At 46.1% G+C, this 17725-nt stretch overlaps 1 protein-coding gene across 2 annotated transcripts in view; it reads left to right on the top strand.

The window, feature by feature from the left end:
* ABTB3 (ankyrin repeat and BTB domain containing 3) overlaps window positions 1-2650 on the top strand; it is a 279483-nt gene extending 276833 nt beyond the window's left edge. For both annotated transcript variants that reach the window (XM_049783110.1, XM_049783107.1), the window contains one exon: window positions 574-2650. In XM_049783110.1, the coding sequence (XP_049639067.1) occupies window positions 574-783 (210 nt within the window). In that variant the 3' untranslated portion in view covers window positions 784-2650. The remainder of the gene's footprint in view (window positions 1-573) is intronic.
* The last annotated feature ends 15075 nt before the right edge of the window (window positions 2651-17725 follow it).

Genomic DNA, 17725 nt, shown 5'->3' with positions numbered 1-17725 from the left:
CTTCTGGGAGGACCATGGTGAGAAACCAGTAAGCTCCTGCCTGGGACTGTTTAGGCTTTCCAGCCTCCAGTCACACCTCTAGTGGACCCCATGGCAAGTACCAAAGTGAAGAAGGTTCTTCTGTTGCAGGTCAGCATTGTCTCTATAATAGGCTGGCTGGTCCATTGTGCTTGGAGGATCCTAACTGGGCTTTATATCAGTGGTTTCAGGAGGACCCGCTGAGCTGACTCTGCTCAGAGTTACAGTTGTGATCACCACCTTCCAGTGCACATGACCAAGGGCAAAGCAAACATGCACAGTCCCTTGAAGCCAGCTCAGAATTGGCACCTCCACCTCCTACAGCCTCCCAGGATCCTAGCCAAGCCCTGAGGCTACACAGGGGATTGTTGGATGCAGCCCAAGCACAGAAGTGGTCCAGAGTCCTGTCACTTCAGGGCTTTTAAGAGCTGAGGGGACAGAGAGAACCAGAGCATCTTCAGCTTCCAACCTGCCTCTGCCTTTCCCCTGATCTCACATGCAGGCAGTCAGTCTGTTCCACCCAGTAACATCCTGTCTCCTCTCCACCCTCCACAGTTCCTTGGTGTCACTGAGCTCTCAGCCTACTGTGAAGGCTACTTCCTCAAGAACATGATGGTCCTGATTGAAAATGAAGCATTCAAACAGCTCCTGTACGACAAGAGCGGCGAGGGGACGTGCCAGGATGTGCTGCAGGACTTACAGAGGACGTTGGCCATCCGCATTCAATCAATCCACTTGTCGTCCTCCAAAGGTTCCATTGTATGAGGCCGCTGGTACAGGGGGCGCTCCCAGGGGGTGTCGCTGTCTGGTCCTCCAGCTGCTGCAGCTCCCACGGATGCATATGAATCTCACCTAGTGTCTGCTTCTGCAGGGTGGGATGTTACCATAACGGTCCTGGGCTTCTCTTGAATAAGCAAATACAGCTTCCATGGGTTTCTGTTGAAAAGGCAAAGGGACCAAAGCTTTATAAAGGTCAACATGAAACAGCTGAGCGCACCCCATTCGCCAGCACCCAGGTGGCAGATGGACATTCGTTGGCAGGGGTCACTGCCTAGTGTGGGTGAACTGAGAACTAAAAATGGTTCCGGTTCCAGGTGGACCGAGAGGAATTTACCAACTACCCAGCCACATTGAGGCCCTCCGAGCTGCTGAGCGTGGTCAGCCCTGATGGAGAAAAATCATGAGACGGTTGGGTTGTCGATCACAGATAGATCATTTGGCAAATTTTTAGGGGTGGGGACTTTTTAAACACACACACACACACACACACACACACACAAAACAGGACAGTCTTGTAGTTGAAAATCTCTTTCTAACAGCTTATCAGTTTGTTCTCAAACAACTTGTGTTTAGGGGTCTGTGTTTTCAAAGTTCTTTTTGTTCATTTGTTCGTTTTTAAATGTGAGTCCCAGGTCCTCTCTGTATAAACATGCATTAACAGGATATTGCTGATAATTCTATACAAAGTAAAATAACCTTGCCTTAGTGATCATGGTTACCCAAAAGAGGTACACTGCCAATAATTATCTCTAATTCCAATAGTTGAAAAACAACCTGCATGCTAATTGTGGTTTGGGGGTGAGAATAAAAACACCCACACATAACAAAACATGCATTTGCATGGGCCCAGATCTGTGATATGTTATGTTTGTGCTTCATTTTTTGCCCAGCTCCACATATTTTACCACTTCTTCCTCAGCGTTCATGTGGTGACCCTAATCTACCCATTTTCTCTCATTATTAGGAATGATTTGGGGCTGCTTTTGCAAAAAAAAAATAAACATGTTCATAGACGATGATGCCAACAGGCGGGGGGTGGGGGGAGCACGTGAGAGAACTATTAATCCCAGAGTTTCCTCTGTATTCTCAGAAGATGTTAATAGTTTGTTACTAGCCAGAGACTATGACTATGTTAGAGTATTTTTAAAGATGAATCATGTACTATAGGATGGCACTTTCTGTAGCCTCAGAGTGTATAGCACAGGGTTCTAGCTGATGGAAACTTCCGTCCACAGAGTTCCATTGGCTCTACCATAGATTATAAGCAAGAGGTTGGTGAAGTGCCACTATATTCATTATACTGGAGTCACTACCTTTTTTTCCTTTTGTTGTAAACTTAGAGACAGAGCATTAGAACTAGGGGAGTGGCTCCTGCCCTTTAGGTTGGCCAAGTACCATTGGCCCACAGGTTTGCTTGCATGCCTTCAGGAAGTTGCTCATGGAACCTGGATTCCAGAAGAACTGCTGCACCACCACCCCTTACCCTACACCACGACGTCAAGTTCTGTTTCATGGATGACACATGGATTGTCCGGCCACATCTGTCTCTAGCACAGGCTCATCTAGAGACTGGGCTGAGGCCAGTGCCAGCCTCCCCAGACCCTGACACAGAGTGAGGACATGAGGCATAGCCCACAGCATCCACATGCCAGAGACTTACCGAGCAGGCACGGGCCCTACTGTCTCCCATGTGTGCAGTCATGTGGATGTCCTGTCTTGACCCTGACTTCCCTCGGATGTTGGATGCACGTTCAGGGCACCCTAAGTTGGATTTGTGCAGTGGCACTTCCAGCAGGCCTTGGTTCTAGACTTTGCTGTACTTTCTCTGTCATTAAAAAAGTGATTTTCCCAAGCTACATGTACATGTGTGTATATGTGTGTGTGTGAGAGAGAGAAAGAGACCCCAAGTGAGTTTTCTTGCCAGTGCCAATGCCCAGGAACTCTGCTTAGTTACAAGAGGGACAATGGGGTTGGGAAACGGGGCTGGAGTGATAGTACAGCAGGTAGTACATTTGCTTTGCATGTGGCTGACCCAGGTTTGATCCCCCTGGATTCTCCCTGAGCACTAAAGACAAAAGTTCTGAATACCAATGAGTGTGACCCAAATACACCCTGAAAAAAAAAGTAAGAAGGACTGTGAGACCCTACAAGAGTTGGGCTACAAGAGTAGCCAAGGAAGTAAAGACCCTGGAACTTGTCTCCCCTAGCGTATGATCACTGGAACCATCAGGGTGGCAGTAGTTTGGGTTTCATTAGGGAACCTATTTTGCCTATTCTGTCAAAACTATACATGTATTTGAGGTTGGGGGATAGCACAATAGTTAGGAAGCAGACCTAGAAAACACCCAGACTAAGTTTGACCCCAGCACCACCTGGACCTCTAAGCACCATCAGGTGCAGCTCTGGAGGCCCTCAGTGCTGCCAGGGTGTCCCACATCATCCCCAGCATGACAAGGTCTGTCTTCATGATGAACTGATGGCACAGTTGCCAGAATCACCAGTGAAGCCCCCTGGACCTTATAAGTTCCACTTATAAGGTGGTGCTACCCTCCCAAAAAAGACAGGAACTGGAAAGATAGTACAGTAGTTAAGTCACTTTCCTTGCATGCAGCCAACCATCTCTGGCACTACACTCTGATAACTACTAAGAGGGAGCCCTGTGCACACCTGTGTGTGACCTGAAATTCCCCCCTCCCCAAAATAGATGGCAGAGTGTTTTTGTTTTGTTTTGTTTTGTTTTGAAAAGAGGACAGTAGGCCCAATAAGTTTGGGAACCTCTGCTCTGGATTATAGAAAAGTGCACACATCATAGATGGTGGTTTATCTTGTCTACACTTGGCCAACCGTACTCCATTTCTGGACCTGTGAACACTTCTGTATACCTCCTTCTCCAGCAGGCAAAGTGCATTCAGGTTTTTCCCCTGGCCTCCACTGTGCCTTGGGTTGCAGTAGCTAAATTGACTGCAGAGGGTGACACTCTGTCTTTCATTCTTTTGCCTAATAAAGCTGTGGTTGGGAGTGAGAAGAGTAAGTTATCTCTGGTGCCCTCACCCTGCCAAGGCCAAAGGTTCATAAATAGCAGCATTTCTGAGATGGGGTACATGGAGCTCTGCCATGTTCTTCTGGGCTGGTATCCTTAAAGGCAATGCCAGCTTCCTGCTATGCCCCTCTAGCCAACCCAGATCTCTGAGATTTCTCCCCTTGGTTCATCCACAGAGGCCCAAAGGAAGCTGAAGGGTGTGGAAAGATCCTGCAAACTTCAAGGTCTGGGTCCATGCTTATGACTGTCACTAGTACCTCTCAAAGAATGACTGTAGTCCTGCAGAGCAATCCAGGTCAGCCTATGCTTTAGAAAGCAGAAACAGCACAAATAGCAGAAACAAACACCACTATTAAGAAAAATGGATGCATGGTAAAACAGCCAGGATATGAAAGCAGCCCAGATGAAAGGATAAGGAAGTTGGGGTATGTGTGAATAAGGGAGTGTTATGTCCCTGTAAAAAAGATGCAGTCATGGCATACCCTGAAACTTGGATGTAATTGGAAAATGTTAGGAAAACCAAGCCAGGAAGAGAAGGACAAATACTGATGTGCTCCTGGGCCTGTGGAATAGAGTGACAATGGAACAGAAGGTTTCAGATAATGGCAAACCCATGCCCTAATTTACAGAACTGAATGCCAAGGACAAAGGGTAGGGTGGGAGGAATTGGTAGGTGGGTTGTGATAATATGAGGGCACAGGTCAAGCTCTTGAGCACTTCAGTAGTTTAAAGCAATGATACACATCAAAACCATAAGAATCATACTACTCACCACTATTGTGAGCTTGAGCTCACAAATATGTTTTTTTTTTAAAAAAAGCAACAGGAGCTGGAATGATAGAAAGAACAGTGGGTAGGGTGCTTGATTTGCACACGGCCAACCAGGATTTGATCCTCTGTTTTCCATATGGTTCTCCAAGTCCCACCAGAAATGATTCCTGAGCACAGCCAAATGATACCCCAAAAGCAAAAACAGTAAGAACAATAAGCAGCAGCAGAAATATTTGGAGGGGGATGGAAATGTGGTTGAAAGGGCTGGAGCAATCAAACTGGCTTGATTGTGGGAGCCCTAGGTTCCAGTCCCAGCCCTGTGTGATCTCACCACTAGATACAACATTCAAGCCCCACAGGAGAGAAGCCCATCCCAGAGTCTGAGTCCACCCAACCGATCAGAAGAACCATTTTTGTTTTACTCTGCAGCCTCTACATTGACCCCAGAGTTAGCAAACCATTGATTCCATCTCTTTGACCTTTGCCTTAGCCAGTAGCTCTGTCATCTGGTCCTTAGTGAGGTCTTTACGAGAAAGGGATCCTTAGCATCTGGAAGCTGTAAAAGAGTCCCACAAAAGTCCCCCCCACAACCCTCCCACCTGCTATGAGAAACCAGAAGTGGCATGCCACAGACTTCTCCACCTGTTGCTCCACTCACATCTAATTGTCACTCATGTGCACAAATGCCAGAGTTGCTGACCCCAGCATGGGAACCCCAGGTTCCCATGGCAGAGAGGGAGCTGGGAACAGACAGCTCTGGTGAAAGCTGGGGGGCATTCTGACCTTGGGATAGAGGCAGGCCCCAAGGGCTTCACTCCTGAGAGTGCAGGTCTGTGATTCATTTAACTCACCTGGTTCTTTGCTCATGAACCCTCTGAATATTGTGTTGCTCAAAGTGGGTTTTGTGGGTTTCAGGGAACCTTGTCTGAGCCTTTGGCCCTCATGGCTGCAGACGGGCCTCCTGGACCATCTCTAAGAAAGTCTCTTACTTCATCAGCACTGGGTGTCCCTACCTTCAAAATGCAATGTTCTCTCCTGCCAAACCCACCTTGTGTTTGCCAGCTGAATCTCTGGTAGATGGTTTTAGAAGCATCCTACTGCATTCAACTCCCTCTCTGATTGGCCCAGATATCCTCTGAGAACATCAGGTAGTTTTCCCAGCCATTTGTTGGGGCTTTTTGGCTTTGGTTTTGATCTCAGACTAGGCAGACTCAGCCCCCTGACTGGCTTTAGGACACTGGACTCACCCTTCATCTTCTTGATGGTTTTCTTTGTCCTCTTTTGAAAAGCTGGGTTTGGATCTCACTGACCAGCAATCAGTAGCAAAGAAAAGGCTGCAGACATCTAAGATGGTGATGCAGTGGGGAGGAAGGTCCACACTCAGAGAAATTAAAGTGAATGGGTTTGCCTGTCTTTCCTAGAACTTTCTATCTCCACCGTTTCAGTAGTGCTTCACAATCCTCTGGGGTTGGGCTCATTTTCCCAAGCACCATGGTGCATACCTCCACTGAAGAGCAGCTCTTTCACAACACTAGATTCTTAATACCAGGCATGCACACAGGCTAGATGACCAAGACAAGTTTAGTGGAAACTACTTCAACTACAGTCATTGCTGTGTATTAGAAGGAGGGGGGTAGGAGTAGCTCTCCCACACGCCACATTAGTTCACTTGGGAACATTGGTGAGCCCTATGATAGGCTCTAAAGCAGGGGTCTCAAACTCAATTTACCTGGGGGCCGCAGGAGGCAAAGTCGGGGTGAGGCAGGACCGCATAAGGGATTTCGCTTACCGAATATTCGCAATAAAAAATCGCATTAGTAAGAAAAAAAATCTCAAAAAATTGCATTAAACATTTGCATACCCCGAACGGAACTGCTCGGGGTATGCGAATGTTTAGTGTGATTTTTTTTCTTACTAATGTGATTTTTATTGCAATTATTCGGTAAGCGAATTATCACTAATACTGCGATATTTGAAGGCCGGCCGCGGGCCACAAAATGTTGTACGGAGGGCTGCAAATGGCCCGCGGGCCTCGAGTTTGAGACCCCTGCTCTAAAGGCACAAAGAGACCAGCATACCATATTCAGCTTTGAGGTAGGCCCTTTGAATCCCACTCCCAGAGCCTACAGCAGAGAAACCCAGAATCATGGCCCATTGCAGACCTCATGTTCTTTGCTGCTAGGAAGGTACAGACACTCATCAATCACCACTGAAAAATCTCCCCCTAGAAAAATTTCCCAATGTCCCCCTCAGTCCTCCCAGACTGGCCAAAGCTTTGAAGCAAAAACCCTGTGCCTTTGAACAGGGCCCCCGAGGAAGCAACTCTGATGCTGCCCTCTCCCCCCCCCCCTTTAAAAATAACTCTGCAGATTTTAAACTTCCTGCTTGATAGGAGAAAAAATAGAACTCGTGCTCAGCAATCACTCTGCTCTTTAACTCCTGTTCCTGATGAGGCAGCCAGATAATGCGGCCCCACAAAAGGACACAACTCCCAGTTTAGCTCGAAATTGGAAAAGACAATCTGTCTGCGTGAATAGGCAATTAAAAGAGATGCCTGGTGTCGTCTGCACGCGTGATGGATGCTGCATTTGAGAGTTAACCTTTGGCTGAGCTGGTGGATTTGAATGCCATCGCAAAAGAAAAAGAGAGGTGGAGGGAGATGGGCTCTAGACCCATCTACTCCCCCCCTACACACACACTTATATAGACACATGCACATGCACACGCACACACACATCTGCTGCCATAGTGAGTTGTTTGGGTCAAGGAAAAGCTTGTCCTCCCTTTGGCCCTGGCTCCCCAATTCTAAGTTGAATCTTTCTGAGCTGAGGCTCTGTGACCCTGGAGAGTGCACTTGTCATTGACCCCCTTACTCCATCCATGCAGGACCTTATGGTCACATGGTTCACTAGGATGGAACATTCTGGTTCAAAGCCCAGGGGATTTGAGAAAGGGGACTGGAGCAGAGGACTGGAGCTGAATAAAACAGGTGGGAAAGCAAGTGAAGCATTGCAAGTTAGCACTGAGACCATTTATAAGGAGGACAGGTCTCTGGCCTCCTGCCGGTCTCCTCCCATCTCTGCAGGAAGCTGCAGAGAGGTCCCAGTTGTCCTCTATCCAGCATCCCCAGCAGGTACATCTCACCACCTCTAATCCTACAGCCAAAATAGGAAAATAACTGAGACACAAGCAAGTTTCTCCTCTGCCCTTTCTTGAAATGTGTCAATCTCATCACCCACACACAAAAATTTCCCCCAGGCACTCTCTGAACCACTGATCTGGCAGCCTCCACCATCATTGTGTCATTGAGAGAATGCAGGGCCAATGGAACCAGAGCAGGTAGCCACTCACCCTCTGCACAGTGCCCTGGAGACTCACCCAGTGACATTTTGGAAGCTAGTTCCTCCTCAGCCATCCCCAGAGTCCCCAAGAAGCGGGTGATAGCAGCAGGACCACTATGTGACCCTTTCTAAGATCTGAGCAAAGATGGCTCAGTCACAAATCACAATAGGCCAAGAGCAAGTAAGCAAGTCTAATCAGGTTGTGGTAACACAAACGGGTCTAGTTCATAGAAACAAGTAAGCATCAGTGTGGAACTGAACACAGTGTTTGCAGCCCTGATGGTTCCCATTATCGTGCATGTTAAATGGAAAGTGTCCCTTTGAAGCATGTATGAAAATTGCATGGACTGCAATTAGGGCTCCTTATCTTTCGTCAGTAGCTAGGTCAAATCCACATACATCATTATACAGGGTTTTCCTCATGTTTCTCAGATCCATCTGCTTCTCTGCCAGGTTTCTAATACTGTCAAGGATCAAATATGATCTCGGGGAGCCTAGAGTGAGCCAGTGCCTGCTCCTCGACCCAAAAAAACCATCATGCCTTCTAAAAGTTGGGCCTCTCTTGTTCATGATTTTGCCTTAAGACTAAAACTTTCTCTCTCTCCTCTCTCCCTTTAATCTCTTTCTCCCTCTCCTCTCTCTCCTGTCTCTCTCCTGTCTGTCTGTCTGTCTGTCTGTCTCTCTCTGTCTCTTTGTCTCTCTGTCTCTATCTGTCTCTGTCTGTCTATCTTTCTCTTTCTCTCTCTGTCTCTATCTGTCTCTGTCTATCTTTCTCTCTCTCTGTCTGTCTCTGTCTATCTTTCTCTCTCTCTGTCTGTCTCTGTCTATCTTTCTCTCTCTCTGTCTGTCTCTGTCTATCTTTCTCTCTCTCTCTCTCTCTCTCTCTCTCTCTCTCTCTCTCTCTCTCTCTCTCTCTCTCTCTCTCTCTCTCTCTCTCTCTCTCTCTCTCCAATTCAAAAGTGTCAAGGAGCGCCCTCTAGGCACACAGCAGGAAGGCCTAAAAAGACACTGAGCCTGGAGGGATATTGCAGCAAATAGGCACTTGCCTTGCACGTGGCCAACTCTGGTTTGATCCCCAACATCCCATAAGGTCCCCCTGAGGGCAGAGCTAGAGGTAACTCTGAGCATTTCCAGTGTATCCCCAAAAGAATTTGTTCTTTTGAGGTGCTGGGGAAGGACATTTCTCAGCCCATGATCAAGGGGGACAGGAACCCTCTTAGTGATCCTTGATCAAATAGTTCATACAGTTCAGTGCTAGGGCCAAGGTGTGGTGCAGCTCAGGCCTGAATGCTGGAGATCACCAGGCCCACTCCCGAAGTGCCCAAGCCTCCAGGGGGAGAAGAGGGCATGTGGTGCCAGGAATTGAACTGGCATCTGAGAGTACAGAATATGCCCCACCTAACCCTGGGCTATCTCTCTCCAGCTCCTCCTTCTGTTTTACACCCACTTGGAAACCGAGACATTCTCGCAAGCATCCAAGCCAAGCCAATGTTGCTGCCTATCCAGAAGACAATGGTATTTGTCTTTCATGCAGCCCATCTGAGTTTGATCCCCCGCACCCCATATGGTTCCCTGAGTACCACTAGGATGATTATTGAGCATAGTATCAGAAACAAGCCCTGAGTACAACCAGGTATGACCCCAAAATAAACCTACATCATCATTTTTTTTTTTTTTTTGGTTTTTGGGCCACACCCGGCGGTGCTCAAGGGCTACTCCTGGTTATCGAACCAACCACCTTAGGTTCTGGATTGGCTGCTTGCAAGGCAAACACCGCTGTGCTATATCTCCGGCCCCCCACATCATCATTTTAAGTGATAAAAATACAGTAACAATTTTAACATATTTAAATAGGGATGAAGAGATAATATAGCAGGTTGGGCGTTTATTTGCCTTGCATGAAAACTACAGGTTCCATCCTTGACACTATATAAACCTCACCAGCATTGCCAGGAGTGATCCTTGAGCACAGAAACAGAAATAAGCCCTAAACATTACCAGGTGTTCCCACCCCTATAAAAAAAATTGTGGGGAAGGGATCTCTGATTCATCTACAGCCTTTTCTGCAGCTACTACCACTCACTACCCTGTTTCCAGAATATTACTAGCATAGATTTAGCATCTGTCAAAGTCACTTGACTCAATTCTTGCCAGTGAAGCATTCCAGAAGCCTCACATATACACTCAACTCTTGCACTTGGCCAATACCCCTGTGGTCCAAATGGACAGTCCACTTCTCCCAGCAGGGAGCTATGGCCAATACACACCCAGAGCCACCTTCCTGCTATGGCATGTAGTACCCAGTGCCCAGTCCCCAACCCTCACACACTTGTTTCCTTTCATCTGTTTCAGCCTCAAGGTTGACTGTGAAAGGAAAGAAATGTCTTGTTTATTTCTGGGTTGTTGGGTGCCAGGGGGGAATGTGTTGGTAGGAAATAAGAAAAAAATGATAGTTGCTTATTAAGTTCTTTTCCTTGTCAAAAGAACGTCTGTGTCTTTGGCTCTTCCTCAGAATCACTCTCATACATTAGGTTTTATAATTGGAACAGGGTTGAGCTCAGATATTTTTTCTGTGTGTGTGTGTGTTTGATTTTTTTTTCATTTGGAGGTCAGGGTGCTAGGGATTGATCCTAGGTTAGCTGTGTGCAAGGCATGCACCCTACCTGCTGTACTACCACTCCCATCCTCAGATGTTGTTTTCTGGTAAAAGAAAGAAAGAAAGAAAGAAAGAAAGAAAGAAAGAAAGAAAGAAAGAAAGAAAGAAAGAAAGAAAGAAAGAAAGAAAGAAAGAAAGAGAGAGAGAGGGAGGGAGGGAGGGAGGGAGGGAGGGAGGGAGGGAGGGAGGGAGGGAGGGAGGGAGGGAGGGAGGGGAGGGAGGGAGGGAGGGAGGGAGGGAGGGAGGGAGGAAGGAAGGAAGGAAGGAAGGAAGGAAGGAAGGAAGGAAGGAAGGAAGGAAGGAAGGAAGGAAGGAAGGAAGAAAGAAAGAAAGAAAGAAAGAAAGAAAGAAAGAAAGAAAGAAAGAAAGAAAGAAAGAAAGAAAGAAAGAAAGAAAGAAAGAAAGAAAGAAAGAAAGAAAGAAAGAAAGAAAGAGAGAGAGAAAGTAGTGGCCAGAGAGATAGCATGGGGATAGGGCGTTTGCTTTGCATGCAGAAGGATGTTGGTTTGAATCCTGGCATCCCATATGGCTCCTGAGCCTGCCAGGAGCAATTTCTGAGTGTAGAGTCAGGAGTAATCCCTGAGCGCTGCCGGGTGTGACCCAGAAACAAAACAAAACAAAAAAAAAAGTAAATAAAAGAACTAGAGTGACAGTACAGTGAGTAGAGCACTTGCCTTAAATGCAGCCACCCAGACTCAATCCCTAGTATCCCATAATGGTCCCCCTAAGCTCTGCCATGAGTAATTCCTGAGTGCAGAGTTGATGTGGCCCCACAAAAAAGGAAAATCCTATAAAAAATGGGAATGTTGCATTGGTGATGGGGGCTGTTCTTTACATGACAGAAACCCAACCACAATATGTCTGTAATCAAGGTGTTTAAATAAAATATTATTTTAAAAAAGAAAAAAGATTAAAGGTATTTTAGATAAAAAACAATAAAAAAATAAAAAATTGGGGACGGGCAGTGGCGCTGGAGGTAAGGGGCCTGCCTTGCCTGCGCTAGCCTAGGACGGACCGAGGTTCGATCCCCCGGCATCCCATATGGTCCCCCAAGAAGCCAGGAGCAACTTCTGAGCGCATAGCCAGGAGTAACCCCTGAGCATCACAGAGTGTGGCCCCCCAAAAAAAAAAACCAAAAAAAACAAAACAAAAAAAAATTAGAAGATACAGAGGCAGGCAGGGGGAGGACAGAGGGGAGGCTAGGAGGGAAACTGGGGGTGTTGGTGGTGGGAAATGTGCACAGGTAAAGGGATGAGTGTTGGACTTTGTATGACTGAAACTCAATCATGAACAACTTTGTAACTTTATCTCACTGTGATTCATTTAAAAAAATCTTTTTAATTACTGAGCAGCACTCACTATTTAGCAGAAAGAAACGAATTTTAGTTCTTTTTGACACAAGCACCAATTATACACCTAGATTAAAACATACTAGGGACCCAGAAAGACAAAGTAGAGAACAAACTTAGTCAAATATCCAAGGAAGCAAAGGTAAGACACAAGTTGTCATGAACATGTGATGATAAAGGGAGTAGGAGAGGAGTAGTAGAAACAGAGGAGAGAAAAAAAATAAAATAAAAGAACCAACACATCCTGGTTTCCTCAAATACCAGAGACCAGGAAAAGATCCCTAGCCCAATCTGTGTGGTTTTGAGCTGACGGATGAGTTTATTTAGCTATTTATTTATTGAGTAATGGGCCACACCCAGCAATGCTTAAGGGCCTGCTGACTCAAATGTTCAAGAGTCACTTCTGGCAGTACTCAGGGAATCATATGTAGTACTAGGGATAGAATTGAAGTTGGTATTGTGAAAGGCAAGTGCCTTACCATCCTATTTTTTGGTTTAATGTAAATTGGCTGTGTTGTGTGGTGTCTTGAAGAGTTAATTCAGTTCTAGGTTGCATTAACAGATGTATAATCATTAGAATGAGGAGGTGATATTTCTTCTCTTTGCTATGGAGTGGTCCCTGCTGAAGCTGTGTATGCTGTTCAGGGCTTGGGGGAGTACCAATTCCAAGCAAGAAGCAACTCTAGGTGTTTTAAGAAAGGGAGTTTATTTCATTGTGTGAGTTGATTGTGTTTTGGGTGTGAAAATAATCACATCAGAACCACATTCACACTCTGAAAGCTTAATACATCACTTGCCTTCTATGTCAAGTTCCTTTCCTCCTGTTCTTCCCTACAGAATCAGTTTCTCTGCAGAGCTTTCCACTGATAAAATTTAGATTACTTCATCTGCCTCTGCTGAAGGTAAAGCAGGGGGCTTCAGGTCTTACTGGTGAGTTAGGGAGATGAGACCTTGGCCAGAGATTTCTTCAAACAGATACAGATGATGGGCAGGCAGGAACATAACAAATTTCTCGACAATTAGGGAAGATCATAAAAAAACAACTGCTTTATCAGAAAGAAATTAACTCTAAGGGGGTGGGATGTTCAACCAGTAGAAGTTTCTGGGGGAACCAAACCAGAGGTCTTCTAATGTGTTTTTATTCATTGAGAAAATGAGCCTTGTTCAGTGGCACAGAGAACTGGCCAATACTGACTAGTTAGTCAAGGATGTTGCCTAAGTATAAATAAGGATCTTGATATACAGAGGTGGGAGTGGGGCCAACTATTGGTACTGAGGTCTGTCCCTATATGTATGTTCCAGTGTGCTTAGGGGACCTCAAGATGCCAGAGATTGGACCAGGAATGGCTTCATGCAAGGCAAGAATCAACTCCTACACAATCTCTCCAGTCCCATAAGAGCTTCTTTTGTTTGTTTTTTGTTTTGGGGCCACATCTGGGGTTACTCCTGACTATGCACTCAAATATAGTTCCTGGCTTGGGGGGCCATATGGGATGCCAGGGATTGAACTGCAGTCCATCCTAGGCTACTGAGCGCAAGCCTTACTGCTTGTGCCACCACTGTGGCCCCTCTGTAAGGGCTTTTATAAGCTAGAGAAAATATGGAATTGGGAGATGTAGTAAAATGAGTAAGACACTTCTCTTGCACAGAGTTGATCCAGGCTCAATCCCTGGCATTTCATAAGATCTCCTAAACCCTGCAAAAAGTGATTGTTATGCACAGAGCCAGGAGTAAGCCCTGAGCAGCTGGGTGTGGTCCCAAAACAACCAAAAATATCTTCCCAAAAAGGGTGGGGGTCTGGAGTGATAGCACACTAGGTAGGGCATTTGCCTTCCACTTGGTCAACCTAGTTTTGAGCCCTGGCATCTTATATGGTCCCCCAAATTTCTGAGTGCAAAGCCAAGAATAAACCCTGAGAACCGCTGAGTGCGGCCCAAGACAAACAAACAAACAAAAAAACTTCCCAAGATGGAATGAGCTTTCTTTGGAGGGTAATGGAGTCCCCATAACAGAAAGTATTCAAGAAAATGCTGCTCAACCTGTTGATAGAAAGTCGAGCAATGAAAGCAGGGAGTCGAATTTAAAGGCCCCTTACAACCCAAGAATCCTGACCTTAGCCACTCTCTCTTTCTGATAGGGATAATCTATCTACTTGGCCTCAGAAAATAGATCAATCTTGATCTATCTTATGTTGAATTAGTAATGACCTCCCAGCTTTCATTTTTGGCCGGAGTTGCATTTTGCTGAAGCCAGCCACCCTATTTATCCTCATCAAGTTAGTGAGGCAGCACATCAATTCATTAGTCTTACTTATCTACTACAAAAGGAAGAGAAATGGTTTGCAAAACCTCACCAGCTGGGAAGGGGCTCAGTAGCCAAAAGTAATCCTGTTTCTGAAGCTTACAAGCCTCCTTGTTTGAAAGAAAACCATCTGGATGTCAGCACAGTCTACAGGGAGCCAGGAATTGCCCTCAGGAGCAAAAGTTGGTGTGGGTATGTGCAGCCATGCATGCTAACACCAACTCTGCTGTGCTTCTCTAAAGCAGAGACAACACCAACAGAACCACTGTGGGGCCACCAGCCTGTGAGTGTCCCCATCAACCTCAGTCTTCCTGCCTGCAGCATGGAGCCATCACTGCAGGCAGAGGATGAGCAGTCCTATAGCATCTGTAAGACCAAGGTTCTGTGCAAAGGCAGAGCCCCGTATTACCCAGGGTCTAGCCTAGTAAAGACAAGCTAAAGGAATGTTTGTTCTGCTCTGGAGCTGGCTGCCTCCTGTCTCCCTGCTAATGAATTCAGTTCAGCTCCCAGAGATCCAACTTCAGGTCTCCCAGCTATCAATTCTGGGGTGGGCTAAGAGGGTCCTTCACTGAACTGAGCAGCTCCAGTTTGATCCCTGACATTTTCCTGACAGCCTTTCTCTAGAACCCCCAAGGACCATAGTATTTTGCTTATCTTCTGCTCTGAGTTCACAGTCAAGAGCTTTTGCTATGTGACTGGCTGTCAGCAGCTTGTCACATTATATACAGGGATGCAAGTACCCACGCCCAAATCCTATCCTCTGTGTGCTGCATTCGCACACTGTGAGGCCAGGTCCTACTTGAACATGAGGACGTGCTCAGCTCCCTTAGACTTGGCTTCCTCTGTTCCATTTTTGTTACTTCAGTAGTAATGGGGTGGGAGGCACATAGGCTTGAGATGAGCTCAGAAATACATATATGCAAGGCATGTGCTTCAGCACTGAAACCCATCACCAGCCTCTTTTCTCTCTTTGAGTGCAGACTTAAGTAAAGCTTCCATCTACTGAAGGCTGGCATTTAAATTAACAGAGGGAGGGTCATGGCATCGTGGTGATGGTCCTGGAATGGTAATATTGTACACCTAAAGCATAAAACCATTCACGCTCTCAAAAGCCAATATTACCTCAAGAAATTGAAAACCATTTACTGTATTCCTCACCCAGCACCATCGCTGGCTCTGTGGTCAAGGAAAGGCCCTCCCTGTATCTCTGCCTAGGGCCACTCCACAGCCAGGAGCCCTTCCACTGCCCTTGTCACAGCTGAGATGCCTCACTATTTCCAGACTTTCCTAGATAAGGAAACAAAAACCAAACTCAATCTTCCTAGTGCTCTTGATTAAATACAAAGAGCAGGGTGGGAATAAAGAGCTGGGAATGAAACCACAATGGGGAGAGCAAAGCAGGTACCTTAACACTACACTGTCCCCCCTACATTGCCCTCTCATGTTCATTTGTTGGCATACCAAATTCTATTTCTTCCCTTTCTCTTTTCTTCTTTTTTTTCTTTTTTGTTTGTTTTTGGGTCACACCCGGCGGTACTCAGGGGTTACTCCTGGCTCTGCGCTCAAAAGTTGCTCCTGGCATGCTCGGGGGACCATATGGGATGACAGGATTTGAACCAGGGTCCGTCTTGTGTTGGCCATGTGCATGGCAAACACCGTACTGCTGTGCTATCACTCCAGCCCCCATTTCTTCCCTCTTTCAAAGCACATGTCTTTGGAAGACATTTCCATTTGCATCTTCCTGAATGCCTCTCAGATGTGCCCTCAAGCTTCCTCTCTGGAGTCTTTCACATTAACTGTCCTTCTATTTGCTTGCATGATTCTGCCCATTCAGAGCATGGTTGGAAGACCCCCAAAATGAAATGTGAGTTATGTGCATTGGGATGTTCATATACAAATAGAGGCATATAAACTTTAAATGTATAGGAGTGTAAGAGATAGTATAGCGGGTAGGGCACTTGCCTTGCAAACAGCCTACCCAGGACATTCAGATCCCCAGAACATTCAGGATTCCTGAACCCCACCAGGAGTGGATCCCTGAATGCAAAGCCTGGAATTAATCTCTGAGCACTTCTGGCATGGCAAAAAAAATTGAATAAGTATATATACCATACCATAAATAGGCATATGTACATATGTCAGCACAACCATCTATCTACCTACACTTGTGCTTGTTTTAGAGACAGGGAAAGCCCTATGGAAAGATAGTCATAAGCCTTATAAATAACTGTGCAATTCGAATCAGGTGAGTTGCACTGGTCGGGTACAATTTGAGGATGGTGGGCTCCCAATGCCTCCACCCATGGTCTCTGGTCAAAAGATTCTTCAGGGCATATGTGGGTTCAAGAACACATGTAGGCATAGACAGACTCAGAAGCACTGGAGAGGAGGCATAGCATGGAGTCACTATGCAAGGCTGAAAGTGACAGATCTGGTTTCAGGTGCTGGTTTTTGGCTATCTAAAAGGTCTCAGGCTCCTTAACTGAAAGTCCATCTCTTCAACTATGCCAGGGCTTCTAGCTATCTTGTGATGCTATGTTTGGGCCTGGGCATAAGCTTCATAAGAGTCTGACAGATGCCCCCTAGCTACAGAGCTCACTGGCTCCAGTTCCTCTGTTCTCTGCACATCAGTCGTTCTAAGCTAGTTTATGTATATGGGCCTCTCTACCATGAGTGTGATTTTCTTGAATTGCTCAAAGGGGCTGTACAAAGGCATTGCTCACCTACAACTTTCTTCTGCTATACTCAGTGGTCCAAGCCAATAGGGCAGATGGGAGCAAGGAATGAGAAAAGCTACAGTTTAAAATAGGGAGCTGGGAGGGATATTCATGGTCCAGAAAAATTCCTGAATGTCCACTAGATGGAGCCACATTCTGCATTCAGAGTTTAAGTCTGGGTTTAAGGGAGAAAAACATGAATTCAGCCCCTAAGTGAAGGGTGGAGAAGAACCTAAAGTTGCTTGCTCATTCACGCCTTCTGTAAATATTTATAAAACACCAGAGATCTAACAGATCCACATTGTACTGGAGACACTAGTTAACTTCTCTGTCAGCTTCTCTGTGAAGGGAGGGAGGGAAGGAGAGAGGGAGGAAGGGAGGAAGGGAGGAAGGAAGGAAGGAAGGAAGGAAGGAAGGAAGGAAGGAAGGAAGGAAGGAAGGAAGGAAGGAAGGAAGGAAGGAAGGAAGGAAGGAAGGAAGGAAGGACAAGAGAAAGCTAGAAAGAAGAGGAAGAAAGGAAGGAAGAGACAAAGACAAAGCAAGAGAGAAAGCTAGAAAGAATGAGAAAGGAAGGAAGGAAAGAGACCAAGAAAAAGAATGAAAGAGCTAGAAGAAAGAACAAGAGGAATGGAGGAAGGAAGGGAGGGAGGGAGGAAGGAAAAGAGAGGGAAGAACAGAGAAAGAGAACAAAAGGAAAACAGAAAGAACAGAGGAAAGAAAAAGACAAAAAACATAAAAAGAAGGAAAAGAAC

Source organism: Suncus etruscus, chromosome 11 (assembly GCF_024139225.1).
Source record: "Suncus etruscus isolate mSunEtr1 chromosome 11, mSunEtr1.pri.cur, whole genome shotgun sequence".
Classification (NCBI taxonomy): Eukaryota; Metazoa; Chordata; class Mammalia; order Eulipotyphla; family Soricidae; genus Suncus; species Suncus etruscus.
The sequence above is the reverse complement of the archived record's forward strand: the minus strand, read 5'-3'. Positions and strand labels throughout refer to the sequence as shown.